The sequence below is a fragment of the Marmota flaviventris genome, chromosome 6, assembly GCF_047511675.1.
Source record: "Marmota flaviventris isolate mMarFla1 chromosome 6, mMarFla1.hap1, whole genome shotgun sequence".
Taxonomy (NCBI): Eukaryota; Metazoa; Chordata; class Mammalia; order Rodentia; family Sciuridae; genus Marmota; species Marmota flaviventris.
Genome location: NC_092503.1, coordinates 109,777,345 through 109,794,866, shown reverse-complemented (window position 1 = coordinate 109,794,866; position 17,522 = coordinate 109,777,345). Strand labels below are relative to the sequence as shown.

The window sequence follows — 17,522 nt, the reverse complement described above, 5'->3', positions numbered from 1 at the left end:
CCTAAAGGCCTAATTGTTGCCACAGAAAAAAGAACAAAATGGTTATAGATATACATTGTAGGGAAATAGGCCTGAAAGTAAATGTTTTTTTTTTTTCTATTGGATAGCTCTTCCTACAGGAAAGTATATTATACAAGTCAGAGTAGGATGTTTTCTGCTGCAGTAACAATCAATCCCTGAAATCTCTGAAATCCTGAAATCTTAGAAGCTTAATCATTAAAATGGCTTTATTTTCTTGTAAAGTTTGCTATGAATCCAGTAGCCTTTCCTTTTTCCACTTGCTAATATTATCCTGTGATATCTTTTACAATAGTTCATTTCTACATGTTGTCTTCAGACCACTTGCACCATAATCAGCTAGAGAGTTTGCAAAATAAATAGACAATATTAAAAATAAAATAAAATACATTTAAAAATCCTAGTTTTGGAAACCTCTCCAGATCTTCTGAAACACAGTTTCTTGTGTTGGAATCAGTAATCTGCATTTTTTAAATTTTTTAGTTGTAGTTCACTTATACCTTTATTTCACTTATGTATTTTTATGTGGTGCTGAGGATCGAACCCAGGGTCTCGCACTTTCAAGGCGAGTGCTCTACTGCTGAGCTGCAACCCCAGCCCAGTAATTTGTGTTTTTAATAAGTTCTCTGGGTCATTCTTAGGTGTGCTAAGATTTTAGAGGCTCTGTTCTGTAGTATATGGCACTTACTGCTTTCTAGAGTTATCTCCTATTTGTATGTCTTGTCTCCCACCTAGAAAAGATTTCCTAGGGCGAGGTTTCTTCTTGGCTATGTGGCTATTGTAGTTCCCAGTTAAAAATTAGTTGAGATGGGAAAGTATGAGTCTAGTTCTGACTTCAAATAATAAATAATTGCTACCATTTCTTGAACACCAGTTATGTGCTCTGAGCATTTTCATCTGTTACATGATAACACTGTAAAGTACCCTTTTGAAATAAACAGTTTGCAAAGGAGGCTTAGGGAGATTAAATGCCTCAAGGGCACAGAACTAGAAATGGCAGAATTGAATTTGCTCTCAGGAGTGACTGATTCTGAAGTCCAAACTCGTTTCAGGACCTCTCACCTGACTCTCATCTGTCACTGCCCTAGTTAGGGATTCAAAAGATACAGTCCCTCTACTCTCCCTGCTTTGAATCCTCAGTGGACATTCAAGGCATGGGTAGAGCTGGTGCATGGTTACAGTCTAGACACATTCTTGGCTATTGAAAAGTCTTTTGAAAGAGACAGGCAAAAATTCAAATTCCTCATTAACTCTAGAACTCCCGCCTATTGTGCAGATAACTTTCTGAGTTAGCTAGAGACAGTGTAGTCTGCAAACAGCTTATCAAAAATCTGTCCCAGCTGTCCCTCTGGCTTGCATTTTGTAGATACAGTTGAATTAAGTAGTATCAAAACAAACCTTTCAAGAGAGAAAGAGAGAAGAAAGGAGGCCTGATCATTGTAAATGTGGCATTTGTCATGCCTCCAGCCAGGCATTGCTGCTCTGAGCCCAGGGCTGGCTGGTTTCCTCTGTCCAGCCTTGTTCTCTTAGGAGATACACATAGTGTGGGGCATGTGGGTTTAGTGACCTTCTGGCACTGCTCTGCCTGCTCTCCTGTGCATGTGGTTGCTTTCTTGTTCTTGGGCACTAAAAGAAGCTGAGCTGGATGTCAGGGTATCATGGGCCCAGAGAACAGGACACACCCAACAGCAGCAGACCTCTTCTTCACAGCTCTTTACCAGGAAGGCACCTCCTGATGCAGAGCCACCCTAACCTTGAAGCAGGAGATCAGGACACTCATGAGCTGTTTTCCTCCTGAGACCCAGTCAGAGGGCAGAACCCCAAGGACAACTGCTTCTTGGACTTTCTAAGACTCAGGGATTCAAAGTGCAGTAAGGCTCAGGTGCACTAATGAAAAGATGTTAACGTTAGACACCTTTCGAATCGTCACAAAGATACTTCTCATTTACTGTATATTTTGAACCAAAACATTGCATCTGAACCCAAGCTTGTTCTTTTTTCCCAAGGTGAGGAAATCTTAACAACACCATTTAGAAAATGTTTCAAACCCAGGCTCACACTTTTATCTTCATCTCCTCAAGGCAAGATAATCACAAATAGGACTTCAGGAAGCCTCTATGTAACTCATAATAAAACACGAAGACAGTCTGTTTCCATTGTCGTGTTGCTACTTAGAGAGCTAACTTGGGGGTCATCTCTACTCCTTTGTGTGATGTTGTTTTCAAATGTTCTCTGCAGGTATTGATTCTAGGAATGGAATTCCAGAGTTCACTCCAGGGGACAATCCGTATATGTTCCCAGAACAGAGTAAAGGCTTCCACAAAGTAGGATCCACTCTGCCACCAGTGAACTTTTCATTGTGAGTGCGTGTTAATTCCAGAGTTACTTTGTTGACTTTAAAGGATTTATGTCTATCTTCTACATATAAATTATATTTTTAAAGGGGTGTATCTCAGCAAGACATAATCTGGTGAAATTTTTATCTTTAGTTAATTAGTGTATATGCACAATGTGAAATTACAAAATACACAAGATGAAAAGAATTTAAAAATTCAACTTACACATAGTAATTGCACATGTTTATGGAGTACAGTGTGATATTTCAAGATGTGTCTACAACTGTACGCAAGGTCTTGACTGAAAAAAAGTGGTTGTCATTTTTTTCCCTATTTCTAGGTTTTTGAATTTTTATACGAAATTAGATTGTTGGTTACTGACTACTTGGTTGATTTAAACTTGGAAGTAAACTTAGGCCCTAGTGATTTAGAAGAACAAGAGAATCACTACATTAAAACAGTTGCAGCATCGCATTTAAAATAAAAGTTAAAAATTAACCATGTGAGATATAATAATTTTGATTAGAGATAATAAAAATATAAAAGTTATAACCTTTAGAGTTTTTGAAGGTTGTATTTGAAAATTAAAACAGGAAAACAAGACATTTTTGAACATAATAATTTATTAATCTCTATGCTGTTGAAAGCCATATCAATTTTATGGTTGCTTTTTCTGTTTTTCAGAGTGCCTTATGAAAAGAAATTTGATACATTTATTCCACTTGAGCCTCTTCCACAAGTTCCCAAGTGAGTTTCTCACCAAATTTTATGTTATCTCATCTTTATGAAAACATTAGTTATTTATTATTTCCTCCTATTGAGGAGTCTGTAACAATCAACACCTAGGGACCTTTTGAATCCGGCAGTAGGGTGGGGTAATTTGTGAGGAGGGCATTTGAAGGGACACATAGAGGTCAAGTGTTTGTGGCATCTGGCCACTGGGATGGGCATATATTCAAGAGATGTGATTAGCAAATGATCACATCCGTTTGCTGTGTTAGGTGTGCATGATAGGAGAGTTTACATGGAGCAAATAGACAGGCTCCTTGCTTCCAGAACAGAGAGAAAGTAGCAGAGCACTCCTGTATCTGAGGGGACCATCATTCCTCTGCCTTTATACATTTATTCAGCTCCCCTCTGAACCTCATTTATTTACCTAAGTAGGTTTCTGACTGAGGAGCAGTATTGAAAAAGAGAGAATGATCTATCTTTTTTTCATTCTTTTGCTTTCTAACACAAACATATAAGTATGGATAAAGTAAGCAAATATCCAAGAGTCTGACCTACCAGAGTTCAGGGTGGTTGAAACAAACCCGGAGCTCAGTGGGAGAATATATGCCCTTTATTTCAAACTTGGGAGCTTTTTTTTAAAAAATATTTTTTTTTTAGTTTTAGATGGACACAATACCTTTATTTTATTTATTTTTATGTAGTGCTGAGGATTGAACCCAGGGCCACACATGTGCTAGGTGAGCACTCTACCATTGAGCCACAACCCCAGCCCACAAACTTGGGAGCCTTAATACCTTCCTTATGTTGCATTATTACTTACAGCACATACTTAGGGTTTATGCTCGTACTCTACATTTTAAAAAATACTATTCTAGAATATTCAAAATAATAATTGCCTAAATCTCATCATCCTACCCAACTATTTTAGCTTTTTTTTAATATTTATTTTTTTTAGTTGTAGTTGGACACAATACCTTTATTTATTTTATTTATTAACGTGGTGCTGAGGATTGAACCCAGGCCTCGCATGTGCTAATAAGCAAGCACTCTACCGCTGAGCCACAACCCCAGTCCCTATTTTAATTTTTGTATGTTGCTTTTCATATTTTCATATCCATGCATAATTCATATTGCATGGATAAATAGAATAGCAATGTGCTTGGTTTTCTTAAAACAAAGGTAAGTATTTTTTATTTTTGAGAAGGACAAAACACTGTAGACCAACATATTCTTTTGAGCTGTGGTCAGTAAGAGAATTGGGAAACTTGGGCCCTTTCCCTGGACAGTTACCCTGAATGAAATATCTGCCAATCTGTTAGTCATGGCAGGAGATAGGAAAGCCTTTGGTTTCAACTTCTGTTGATGGATTTACCATTTGTTGTTTTCTCAGTTCATTATTTTCTTTGGCACTCTAATTTCCTGCTATTCCCATTTAATGACTATTGCATTTTTAATCTCTAGAAATTTCATTTGATTTTTAAATATCTTTTATTTCCTTCCTCACTATTTTCATATTTTCCCTAAAAAATTGAATATAGTTTTAATAGCTATTGTAACATTTTTGTCTGAACTCAATGATTGCTTGTCATTTCTCAGTCTGTTTCTACTGAATGATTTTTCCCCTAGTTATGATTATGTTTTCTTTCTTCTTGGCATGCCTAGTGATTTTTGTTGGGATACTGGACATCGTAATTTCACATTGTTGAATGACTGGATTTAATCTAGCAGGAAATTAAATCGCTTGCAGTTTTATGATCTTTTTACTTTTATTTTTTTATTATTATTTGTATTGTATGATCCATGGGTCTTTCCTTTTTGTTCTTCCTGGTTTTTTTTTTGTGGGAGGGCAGGAATTAAACCTAGATCCTTGTATGTTCTATGCAAACACTACAATGAGAGCTCCAGCTCCGGCCTTAGTTTTATTTTTAAATTTGTTAGGGTATGTCTAAAGTAGAATTTAGTCTAAAGATACTGTGACACCGCTACTGAGGTATAGCCCTATTAGGGTCTTTGCTGAATGCCTTCACTGATTAGCGAGTCTTCACTTTTGTGGTAGGAACTTCCATGACTTTGACCCCTTTGTGAGCCATGAGAATAATTCAGTTCACAATCACTCTATGTTTTGTGAAGTTCTATCCTAAACATTAATATTCAGCAAAGACTCAGAGGGACTGACATGTAAATTTCCAAAGCTCATTTTCTATACAGTGTCTTCTTTTCCAGGACTCTGCTCTGTAGCTTCCAACTCTGATCTCTGATCTCTGGTCCTTTGAACTTAGACAGAATATCATGGTGTGCTTGGGATTGCTCATCTCTGCTCTGTGATATGGAATGCATGTCTCCTTGAAAAAGCTGGGTGATCATAGGACTCTCATTTGTTTTCCTTTTCTCTAAGACCACAATCTTGTGTTGTTTCATGTCTGATGGCAATTGTTTCATACATTTTGTTCAGTTTTCTAGTTAAAGCCACCTTATTACCTATGAATAAAATTTATAGGTGTTTTTTCCCTTTCCCAAATTATTTGGTAAATCAGTTTTGTGCAATTGCATTGCTCTCATTAAAATTATTCACATCAGCTGGGCTTTGTGGTGGGTGCCTATAACCTCAGCTATTCAGGAGGCTGAAGCAGGAGGATTGCTTGATCTCAGGAGTTCAAGGCCAGTCTGAGCAAAATAGTGAGACTTTGTCTTAAAAAAAAGTGCTAGAGGTGTAGTTCAGTGGTAGGATACCCTTGGGTTCAAACCCCATCATAAGGGAAAGAAGTTATTCACATCTTTAAATATCATGCTGGCTAGAGTCTAGTATGGTGGCACATGCTGAGAGAGAAAGACTCCAAGTTTGAGGTCAGCCTGGGCAACTTAGTGAGAACCTGTCTGAAAGGACAACCTAAGAAGGGCTGGGGATGTAGTTCAGTGGTAGAGCGCCCCTAGGTTCAATACCCAGGGTCAAAAAATAAACAAACAAAACCCCCACAAACAAACAAACAATCCCTCACTGTGCTTAGAAATTAAAAATGTTAAACTGTAAATGCAACAATCTAACTTCAAGATGAGGACAAATCCTGATAACTGAATATCTTCTATGACTTTCCCCAGTCTTCCTTGCTTTGTCTCTAGCTAGTTAGAGACAAATCCAGAATTAGAATACGAATTAGGGAGGTAAGATTAGTTATTGAATAGTACTGTAATTTGCAATATGTCTATGGGAATTATTTAATCAGCTCAACAGATATCAATAGAGTGCCATTTGTGCACTTGGGTTACAAGAGGAATGGAAAAGTGGTGAGGTGATGGAGGGAGAGGTCAGAGTGAGGAGTAAGATATAATGCATGTTTCATGTATAATTGTCCAATGGGGGAAGAGACCTGTAAATAATTAATCATAAAACAGTTCATATGGTACAATGTGTAGAGTAGAGGGCATATGTATGGGGGAAAATTGGGCATATGTTGTAGAGGAGGCAATATTTAATCTGGGTCCTAGATGGTAAGTGAAGTTTATCAGCAAAGAATAGAAGGAAGGCCAGTCCCGTTACTGTAGACCCAAGGAAAAAATATTATGATGTGTGTTATATTAGGACACTTTAACAACTTTGAAATCAGGATGCACCTTACAATCAACGTAGGGCAGGTATCATTAGTAAATGTGACAGTTTCTACATGAACTATGCTTGAAAAAATCTATATTTTATTTAATCAGATGCAAAGTTAGATACACGTGTTGTGTTGTTTAGTCTTATTGGTTGTGTTGTTTAGTCCCTATACTTCCTTATTTCATTTTGTTCCACTTGACCTAGCTTAGACTGAGAGTTGGTGTGGTAAAATGTTTGTATATTCATGTGTTTCTAGCTTGGTGTTAATTTTTTTTTTTTTTGTGGTACTGGGGATTGAACCCAGGTCCTTGTGCATGCAAGGCAAGTACTCTACGAACTGAGCTATATCCCCAGAAATTGTGTTTTTTAACATCATAAAAAATCTGTATTTTTTATTTAATGCTTTCTGCCTTAAGTATACTTTAAGCTATAACCAGATATAGTCAGATATTATAACTAAACTCCTGTCAGGCAAAGTCTATAATCCTAGCTACATGGGAGACTGAGGCAGGAGGATCAATAAGTTCAAGGCCAACCTGGGCAACTTTTTAAAAATATTATTTAATTTATTTGTTCTAATTAGTTATACATGACAGCAGAATACATTTCAATTTATAGTACACAAATGGATCACACTTTTTTCATTTCTCTGGTTGTACACAAAGTAGAGTCACACCATTTTTGTCAACAAACATGTACCTAGGGTGATGATGTCTGTCTCATTCCACCATCTTTCCTAACTCCATGCCTCCTTCCTACTCCTCCCTCCCCTTTGTCCTATACAGAGTTCCTCCATTCCTCCCATGCCCGCCTCCTGCCCTGTTATGGATCAGCATCCACTTATCAGAGAAAATATTTAGCCTTTAGGGTTTTGAGATTGGCTTACTTCACTTAGCATGATATTCTCCAACTCCATCTGTTTATCTGAAAATGCAATGATTTTATTCTCTTTTAATGCTGAGTAATATTTCATTGTGTATATATACCACAGTTTCTTTATCCATTCATCTATTAAAGGGCATTCAGGTTGGTTCCAAAGTTTAGCTATTGTGAATTGTGCTGCTATGAACGTTGATGTGGCTGTGTCACTGTAGTATGCTGTTTTTAATTCCTTTGAGTATAGACCAAGGAGTTGGATAGCTGGGTCAAATGGTGGTTCCATTCCAGGTTTTCTAAGGAATCTCCATACTGCTTTCCAGATAGGTTGTACCATTTTGTAGTCCCACCAGCAATATATGAGTGTGCCTTTTCCCCTACATCCTTGCCAACATTTACTGTTGTCTATATTCTTGATAACTTCCATTCTGACTGGTTTGAGATGAAATCTTAAGAGCAGTTTTGATTTTCATTTCTCTAATTACTAGAGATCTTGAACATTTTTTCATATATTTATTGATTGAATGTATGTCTTCTGAGAAGTGTCTGTTCAGTTAGCCCATTTTTTATATATAGATTTTAGTTATTTATTTTTTATGTGGTGCTGAGGATCAAACCCAGGGCCTTACACGTGCTAGGTGAGCACTCTACTGCTGAGCCACAACCCCAGCCCTCAGTTAGCCCATTTTTGATTGGTTATTTATTTATTTATTTTTTTGGTGTTAAGGTTTTTTTTTTTTTTTCTTTCTGTTTTTTTTTTGGTGCTGGGAATTGAACCCAGGGCCTCGGGTATGCAAGGCAAGCACTCTACCAACTGAGCTACCAACTCCCCAGCTTGGTGTTAAGGTTTTTGAGTTCTTTATATATCCTGGAGATTAGTGTTCTATCTGATGTGTGTGTGGTAAAAATTTGCTCCCATTCTGTTGGCTCTTTCTTCACCTCACTGTTTCTTTTGCTGAGAAGAAGTTTTTTAATTTGAATCCATCCCACTTATTCTTTTTTAAATATTTTTCTACTTGTAGATGGACACAATACCTTTATTTTATTAATTTATTTCTATGTGGTGCTGAGAATCAAACCCAGTGCCTCATACATGCTAGGTTAGTGCTCTACCACTGAGCCACAACCCCAGCCCCCATTTATTGATTCTTGATTTTATTTCTTGTGCTTTAGGAGTCTTGTTAAGGAAGTCGGGGCCTAATCTGACTTGATGACCATTTGAGCCTACATTTTCCTCTATTAGGCACAGGGTCTCTGGTCCTTGATCCACTTTGAGTTGAGTTTTGTGCATGATGAGAGACAGGGGTTTAATTTAATTTTGTTGCATATGGATTTCCAGTTTTCCAAGCACCATTTGCTGAAGAGGCTATCTTTTCTCCAATATATGTTTTTGACGCCTTTGTTTAGTATGAGATAACTGTATTTTTATGGGTTTGTCTCTGTGTCCTCTATTCTGTACCACTGGTCTACAAGTCTATTTTGGTGCCAATACCATGCCATTTTAGTTACTATTGCTCTGTAGTACAGTTTAAGGTCTGGTATTGTGATGTCACGTGCTTCACTCTTCTTGCTAAGGATTGCTTAGGCTATTCTGAGTCTCTTATTTTTTTCCAGATGAATCTCATGATTGCTTTTTCTATTTCTATGAGGAATATCATTGGGATTTTGATTGGAATTGCATTAAATCTGTGCAATGCTTTTGGTATTATGGTCATTTTGACAATATTAATTCTGCCTGTCCAAGAACAAGGGAGATCAGATCTTTCCATCTTCTAAGGTCTTCTTTAATTTCTTTCTTTAGCATTCTGTAGTTTTTATTGTACAGGTCTTTCACCTCTTTTGTTAGGTTGGCAACCTGGGTGACTTAATGAGACCCTACTTCAAAATAAAAAAATAAATAGGAACTGAGGATGTAGCTCAGTGGTAGAGCACCTCTGGGTTTAACCCCTGGTACCACTGACATAAAAAAAATTGCACTCTTACTTTATTTCATTTGCTTTTGCATAGTGCCTTCTTATCCACTAGTAGTGCTTGTAAATTTCACAAAAGACAAATTCAAACTCTGAGTATTGTCTTCTTTCTGCAGCTTGCCTTTCTGGGTGAAGGAGAAGGCCAATAATTTGAAGAACGAGATAAGAGAGGTGGAGGAACTTGACAACTGGCAGCCCGCAGAGCCCTTGTTACATAGTTTATTCCATTTAGGTGGGTCAAAGAAACTTCAAAAAACAGTATAAAACTGGAGGAATCCAGAAGATCAGGCTTTTGAGAGACTTCACATGGAGAGGAGAGAAAGCCAAGCCTCTCCTAGAATGGATGTGTCTACTGCCCAAGCTGGTCCCCTGGGCAGATGTCATAGCTGTGCATTGAGAGTTGAGTATATTGATTTGATAACCATTAGTCTTTTTGTTTGGTTTGGTTTGGGTTTTGAGACAGGGACTTACCTTGTTGCTCAGGCTGACCTTGAATTTGAGATCCTCCTGCTTCAGCCTCCCGAGATTACATATGTGCACCACTACCCTGGGCCCTGTTAGTTTTATAAGGGAACACAACATTTAACTTTGTGCTTCTATCCACAGGTACTTTGGACTTACCAAGACAATCCTGAGCAGAAACAGGCCCACAAAACATGTACTGACTATAGTCTGGCGAGTTTCTTCATTGCTGTTTTTGACAATGTTCTAAATCAATCAAATGTTTGACTCTATTGACTCTGATGTGTTTTGTTTGTATTTTAAAAACTTTCAAACTTATAGAAAAGTTGCAAGAATCATATAATGAACACTACATATCCTTTACCTGGATCCTACAATTATTAGCATTTGTCCAAATTTTTTCTCTTTCTCTCTCATTACTCTTATTATTTTGCTGAACTTATATTTAAAAGTGATAGGGGGTGGGATTGTGGATCAGTGATAGAGTGTGTGCCCTGCACATGTAAGGTACTGGGTTTGATCCTCAGTACTGCATAAAAAATAAATAAAGGTATATGTCCATCCATAACTAAAAAATTTTAAAAAAGAGTGAGTGACAGTTATCATAACCTTTTACACTTATAGACCTGCATACTTCAACATGTTTTTCTTAAGATCAAGGTTGTTCTCTAATAACTATATACAGATATCAGATTCAAGGAATTAAACACAGATACAATACTACTAATATTTAGGCTCCACTTAGTTATATTAAGTTTTTCTAAGGATGCCCTCAAATCAGTGGTAAAATGCAGATATTTTTGAGTGTTTTAGTCTCTTCAGACTTTTATAATAGAATAATAATAAACTGGGTGGCTTATAAACAACAGGATTTTGATTGGTTATGGAAGCTGGGAAGTCCAGGCTCAAGGCACTGCAATTTGGTGTCTGGTGAGGGCCTGCCTTCTGGTTTATAGACAGTATCTACTTGCTGTGTCCATATGCTGGAAGGGGCAAGTTAGCTTTCTGGGTTTTTTCTTTCTTTTTTTCTTTTGATACTGGGTGCTTAATCGCTGAGCCACATCTCCAGCTTCCCTACCCTTTATAATTTTTTAAATATTTTTTTTTAGTTGCTGATGGACCTTTATTTTTTATTTGTTTATATGTGGTGCTAAGAATCAAACCCAGTGCCTCACACATGCTAGGCAAGTGCTCTACCACTGAGTCACAACCTCAGTCCCTATTTTTTTTTTTTAATTTTTTATTGTTGGTTGTTCAAAACATTACAAATTTCTTGATATATCATATTTCACACTTTGATTCAAGTGGGTTATGAACTCCCATTTTTACCCCATATACAGATTGCAGAATTACATCAGTCCCAGTCTCTATTTTTGTTTTAGGGTCTCAATACGTTTTTAAGGCTGGCCTCAAATGTAGGATCCTTCTGCCTCAGGCTCTCAAGTCCTTGGGATTATAGGTCTGCACCACCATACCCAGCCTCTGGGGTCTCATTTATAAAGGCATTGATTGCATTCCTTCCCAATGGCCTCACTTCCTTATAGCATCATGTTGGGGGTTAGATTTCAACATATAAGTTTCAGGGGAAACATAAACATTCAGACCACAGCATTATTTTTTGGTAAAACTATTCTCATTTTATTTATTTTTTTTCTCTCACTTTTTTTTTTTTTGCCAAAACTTATTCTCATTTTATTAATACTTTGGTATTTTTCCAAATATTCACTTGGTATATGCCCGAGAAATGTCAAGGCTGGATGTACACCAGGTCATTAATAATATTGCCCTGGAGCTCCATTCCTGTTCTAGTATTGTCTGCCTACACAGCCAAGCAGGGTGAGAGCTCTGTGACCACTGTTATGGGTCTTAGGACCTCCCATCAATTGTACGAGAAGCTACCACAGTGGGAACAAAAGTCTACCATGAACAGTCACACTATGACAAAGCCACACTACTGCTTCTTGGCATGCTCATGGCCAATCTCCTTTTCCACTAGGAAGACCCCATTGGTTTGTCAGTGAGCACTACAGATCTGGTCTCATTATCCCCTTAGTGTGTCAAAGTGTTCACTATTTATTGTCTCTAGAATACAGAATGCTGAAGCTGGGCTAAGTACAAAGAGTGATGGAAACAGGTTCAGAACCCAGCACATTCATGCTACCTTCACAGGTACCATTAGACTAGTTAGCAAAGAATACGGGGCCTACGGCCTGTGACTGTGCTGACTGCTCCTTGGGATGAGATTAGCACACATCTGCGCTAATTCTCTGGCCCCTGGGTCTCTCCCCACAACAAAGTCCAGAAAAGAAAATATAACCATAACTTAGGAAACAAAAAAGGGGGTTGCCAACATGTTAACTAGAACATAAAAAAGAATATATAAAAAAAGTCAACTTTAACATCCGGTGTGGGCAGATAACAGAGGACACAGTATGGAGCAACACAAAAGATTCTGCAGGAACTTCCTGATGGGATTTTCTAGGTGGCACGGAAGTTGCTCTCAGATGGTACTCTGCTCTTTTGGAAGGAAGGAGTCCTACAGAGTAAAGGTGTTAAGGAATACGACCACAATATAGTTTTGTAATGCCAGATTTGTGGGACCCAAATAGACCTCCAGGAGCCAAATCCGGTGCAATCACACAAGAGTTGTTATTGCAAGCTTGAGCCTGGACTCACAACCATTTCCGATGCAGTGGTCCCGAGGAGTAAGTCCTGGTCCTCTGTTCAGTGAGGATTTATAGGTTTTTTTGGGATACTCTATGCATCACAACATTACACAGCAAATCATTTCACACTTCGGGAAAGTCAAACAACAACTCTTAACATTGATTATTAGCACATTCACTAGCGGGAACAAGTTGGATGGGGTGATTGGTTAGTACAAGAGGGAGATTCGTTTGAACCGATTGGTTTAATCCACCAGGAGTGTTTTAATCCGTGAGGAGTGTACGTGCTAAACAACATGGTTTCCCAACATGTTATCTACCACCATAAACTACTGGGGGGTCATCTGGCATCCAGGTATTTTCCCTGTCTCATTCTGATTGGTGGTTGCTGGGGGTTGCTATGGGTCCTCACCTAGCCTAACTGAGTCAGGGATGCCTGGCGCCTGAGATTTCTCCTGTTATTTGCAGACAAACAACTCAGCAGGGTGGGTAGTGTTTAGGAGTGCTCTGTGGGTTTTTCCAAGGACAAGGGTCACGCCCCCTTCCTTGGACAGGCTTTGCTCTAAGGTAGGCAGGTTTCTCAAAAATGGAGTCACAACAGTTTCTCAGTTTCAGAAGGTTTGTAGTAGGCTCTAGTTTTCAGAGGTCTCTAAGTTCGTAGGTATTATTCTAAACTTGAGAAACTATGATAACACACACAGACTGCTGCAGTCTGGCTGCAGCAAAATAACCAGGAGGTGACGAGTAACTTGTGTACATTGATACAGCAGGAGTGGGAGCCATTTATTGTAGGACAGGAGGGGTATATATACATTACACACAGCTTATCTTAATTAACATAAACTAGATACATCAGTCAACCAATAAGGAATCTCCACACTTAATGGCTCTCTGGCGTTACTTCACAAACCACTCCCTCTGGCAAAATGCCAGGCGCCATCTTGACTTGTTTACAGACCCTAACAGACACACACACACCTCAAACTATTAAATGACTGGAGGCCTAGAGCTCAGGACTAAAAGTCACCCCTAGAAATTGACCATTTCCATTGGGTTTGATGTTGTCTCTGGGGCACATCTCAGTTGCCAGGCCTTATTCCATGGCACCCCAATAGCTGGCATGCCGCAGTCTGGCTGGGCACAAATCACGAGCCACTCAAGCAGGAACAAACTTTATTTCTTAACTCCCCCAAACGCCATCCATGCGGCCCTCCCAGGGACACCACACACCAACTGGAACTCCCTCCACCAGAACTTCACCAACCAACGCGAACTCCCCAGGAATCCCCGCGAGAACTCCAAAGTAGTGGGCACCTGAGGTGGACAGCAGGGGTCTATATATAATTGACTACACAGCCTGTTTCAATCCAGCATCATCCAGTCACAGCAATTATAGATAGCTTAACTTAATTATCATCATCTTAATGGCTCGCCTCTCAAGCATTACTTCTGGCAAAATGCCAGGGGCCATTCCGACTCGGCTCTGGCTCTCAGCATCTCCCCCCTTCTGTTTAATTAAATACCAAGCATATGGCTTAGGGACTGTGCCTGTCTTAGGTTGTCCAATACTACATATGGTCCTTACCTGTCATCGGATGAGCTGACCTCAAGGCGTCAGCCTCCTGTCTTAGGTTGGTACCATTGCAATTGGATCTTACCTGTCATTGACTACCAGTCCAGCATACAGCCATACTTGTGGATAGGCCTTTGCACCAGTTGGGGGGTGAGGTTCTTTGCCTCACCTCTGTTGGCCCCCAAATTTGGCCTTTACACCAGTGTGTGTGGGGGGGTGAGGTTCTTTGCCTCACCTCTGTTGGCCCCCAAATTTGGCCTTTCTGATTTCCAAGTAATTTTTATTGTCTCAGTGACCCCTCCTGAAAACCCAATCCATGTCTGTCTGTTCCTTGATCTATTTGTATTGGTGCTGCTATACCTTGTTCTTGTTCTCCTAATCTTTTTCCTTTCCTAAAACCTTGTCTAGCCATAATAGTGGGCACATTTGGATTGATGTTATTTGTTAATGTCAAACCTAATTGATCTAGGACATCTCGTCCCCATAAATTTATAGGAAGATGATCCAATACATATGGCTGTATAGTTCCTTCACATCCTTCAGGATCCTTCCAATCTAATACCATTGCATTTCTATGGGGATTAGTTTCCACTCCTAGGCCTCGAAGCGTTTGAGTGGCTTGTTGTAATGGCCAATGTTTTGGCCATTCTTGACGAGAGATGATGCTAAGGTCTGCACCTGTATCCAGTAGCCCATTAAATTCATGTCCTTGAATTTTAGTTTTAGCATGGGGCGAGAATCTAAATTTAAAGAAAGCATAGCCCAATCTACACCTGGGGAGCCTAATCCCCTGGAACCTCTTTCTATAGTACGGCTGGAAAATTTATCATGTAGGATGGGTATTATTAATAACTGTGCTATTCTATCTTCTGGTGAAATTACTGATATACCCCTTGGAGAACTGGCTATAATTTTTATTTCACCTTCATAATCGGGATCAATTACCCCAGGAGTTAACATAAGTCCTTTTAGAGTAGAAGAACTGCATCCCAATAATAAGCCTACTGTTCCTTGGGGAAGAGGTCCTTTTACCCCTGTGGGAATGATTTGAACTCCCATCTCTGGAGTTAGTACTGCTCTGGCGGAGGTGCAGATGTTCAGCCCTGCGCTCCCTCTGGTTTGTCTGATGAGAGATCTAATGGATAATGTGTCCTGGGCACTACCCTGATGGTGTTGCTGGGTTCCTCCATTGCCCCGTATATTTGTGGTCGTGGGCCCCGGAGCATTGGGCCCCCCTGTCCGTTTTTTGGCAATGGAGCCCGATGCTTTTCTCCACGATATTGTGGGTAAACACCTGGTCCTTGTCCGTTTTTTGATAACAGAGTACCCTCTATGGTGGTTTGAGAACGGCATTCATTAGCCCAATGTCTCCCTCTACGGCATCATGGGCAAATACCCAGTATTCTACCCCTTTGATACCTAGTTTTGTTAAGCCCTCCTCCTATGGGGCAACTCCTTTTAAAATGCCCTGTTTGTTCACAATTGTAGCATGTTTTTGGCCTGGCATCTAAAGCCTGTTGTACTGCAGCTGCCAAGACTTGCCCTTGTTCATTAATGTCTCTACATAATTTAATATATGTGTTTAAATCTTCATGTTTCCATGGTCTAATGACCTCCTTGAACCATTTGTTTGCTTGCTCATAGGCTAGCTGTTTAATTAATGGCATTGCTTGCTCTGTATCCCCCAAAACTCTGGTAGCTGTTTGAATAAGCCTATCTACAAATTCAGCGTAAGGTTCATTAGCTCCTTGTATTACCTTAGATAATTGACCTTGTAAATCTCCGTGTCCTTGTAAAGTCTTCCATGCCCTAACCGCATCTTCAGCAATTTGTGAGTATATGGCAGGATCATATGCAATTTGTTGCTGCTGACCCTCATAAGGTCCTTTTCCTAACAACATATCTAGATTTCTCTGAGGATAACCAGCTGCTGCATTTCGCCTAGCCGTCTCCGTGCAAAATTCCTCATTGGCAACCTTTCATAACAAGTATTGTCCTCCATTTAGCACAGCTTTGCACATACTAGTCCAATCTGCTGGTGTCATGTCCAAGTTGGTAATGGATTCGACCATGCTTACAGTGAAGGGTGCTTGGGGACCATAGGTTGTTACAGCCTCTTTTAATTGCTTCACTGTTTTGAAATCTAAAGCACGTTGAATTCGTTGCCCTCCTGTTTGCTCAAGTACAGGGCATGCTAATCTTTGAGGTCCTGTCTCAGGATCCCATCTATCAACTATGGGGGTTGGGGGCACCCCAGCATATGTTGTCTCCATAGGTGGAGCTGTTGGTTGGACACTTACGCCCTCTGGTGATAGAAAGGTGTTAGTAGCAGCCTCCTGTTGTAACTTTTCCCCTGATAGCCCTTCCTCCTCTAAACTTTTTTCCTTTGTCTGACTAACTTGAGAGACTTTCTCTTTTACTTGATGTAAGATGTCTTCTCCTAGACTAAGCAAACAAGATTGTACCAACACCCATAATGGTAATGTGCCAACTGGCAGAGTTCCTGGGCTTTCCTTCTGTATCTTTTTTAAATCTTCACCATGATGGTTCCATTGTGATATATTTAACAACCCCTCTTTAATGAACCATGGGCTACACCTTTGCATCATCTTAACGTATGCCCTAACTGTTCTTGATTTTACTGAGATGCCTCCTTCCTCTAGCACTTTACTTAACGCCCTTTCGGTTTGGTTCTTATTAATTTTTAATTCCATATTTCCGTGATGAAGATACCCGTCACTAAGATAATGCAAAACAAAACCGAGACAAAATGAAACAAAAATGGAACAAAAATTCATTATATCAGCCTTTCTATCCTCCTGAAATGTCCATCCATCCTTTCTCCCTATCTGTTCCTCATACGCAAATAGTTTTTCCTCCGTTTTTCTTCTGTCCCACCCATCTCCAGGGACTGGCAACTTAAAACAAAAGCGAAACAAACAGAAAGAAGAATCTTTAAATGGTTACCCATTCTCTCGCCTTCCCTCAGGGGCGAGCAATTTCACTTACCTCCAAGCTTCAGGCGTTCCCCGCACGGGCCACCAAATGCCGCAGTCTGGCTGGGCACAAATCACGAGCCACTCAAGCAGGAACAAACTTAATTTCTGAACTCCCCCAAACGCCATCCATGCGGCTCTCCCAGGAACACCACACACCAACGGGAACTCCCTCCACCGGAACTTCACCCACCAATGCGAACTCCCCAGGAATCCCTGCGAGAACTCCAAAGTAGCGGGCGCCTGAGGCGGACAGCAGGGGTCTATATACAATTGACTACACAGCCTGTTTCAATCCAGC

At 39.7% G+C, this 17,522-nt stretch overlaps 1 protein-coding gene across 1 annotated transcript in view; it reads left to right on the top strand.

The window, feature by feature from the left end:
* Positions 1 to 17,522, top strand: part of Spats1 (spermatogenesis associated serine rich 1) — a 42,020-nt gene that overhangs the window by 18,275 nt on the left and 6,223 nt on the right. The window contains exons 5-7 of the mRNA XM_027950469.1: positions 2,257 to 2,377; positions 3,039 to 3,101; positions 9,641 to 9,756. Of these exons, the coding sequence (XP_027806270.1) occupies positions 2,257 to 2,377; positions 3,039 to 3,101; positions 9,641 to 9,756 (300 nt within the window). The remainder of the gene's footprint in view (positions 1 to 2,256; positions 2,378 to 3,038; positions 3,102 to 9,640; positions 9,757 to 17,522) is intronic.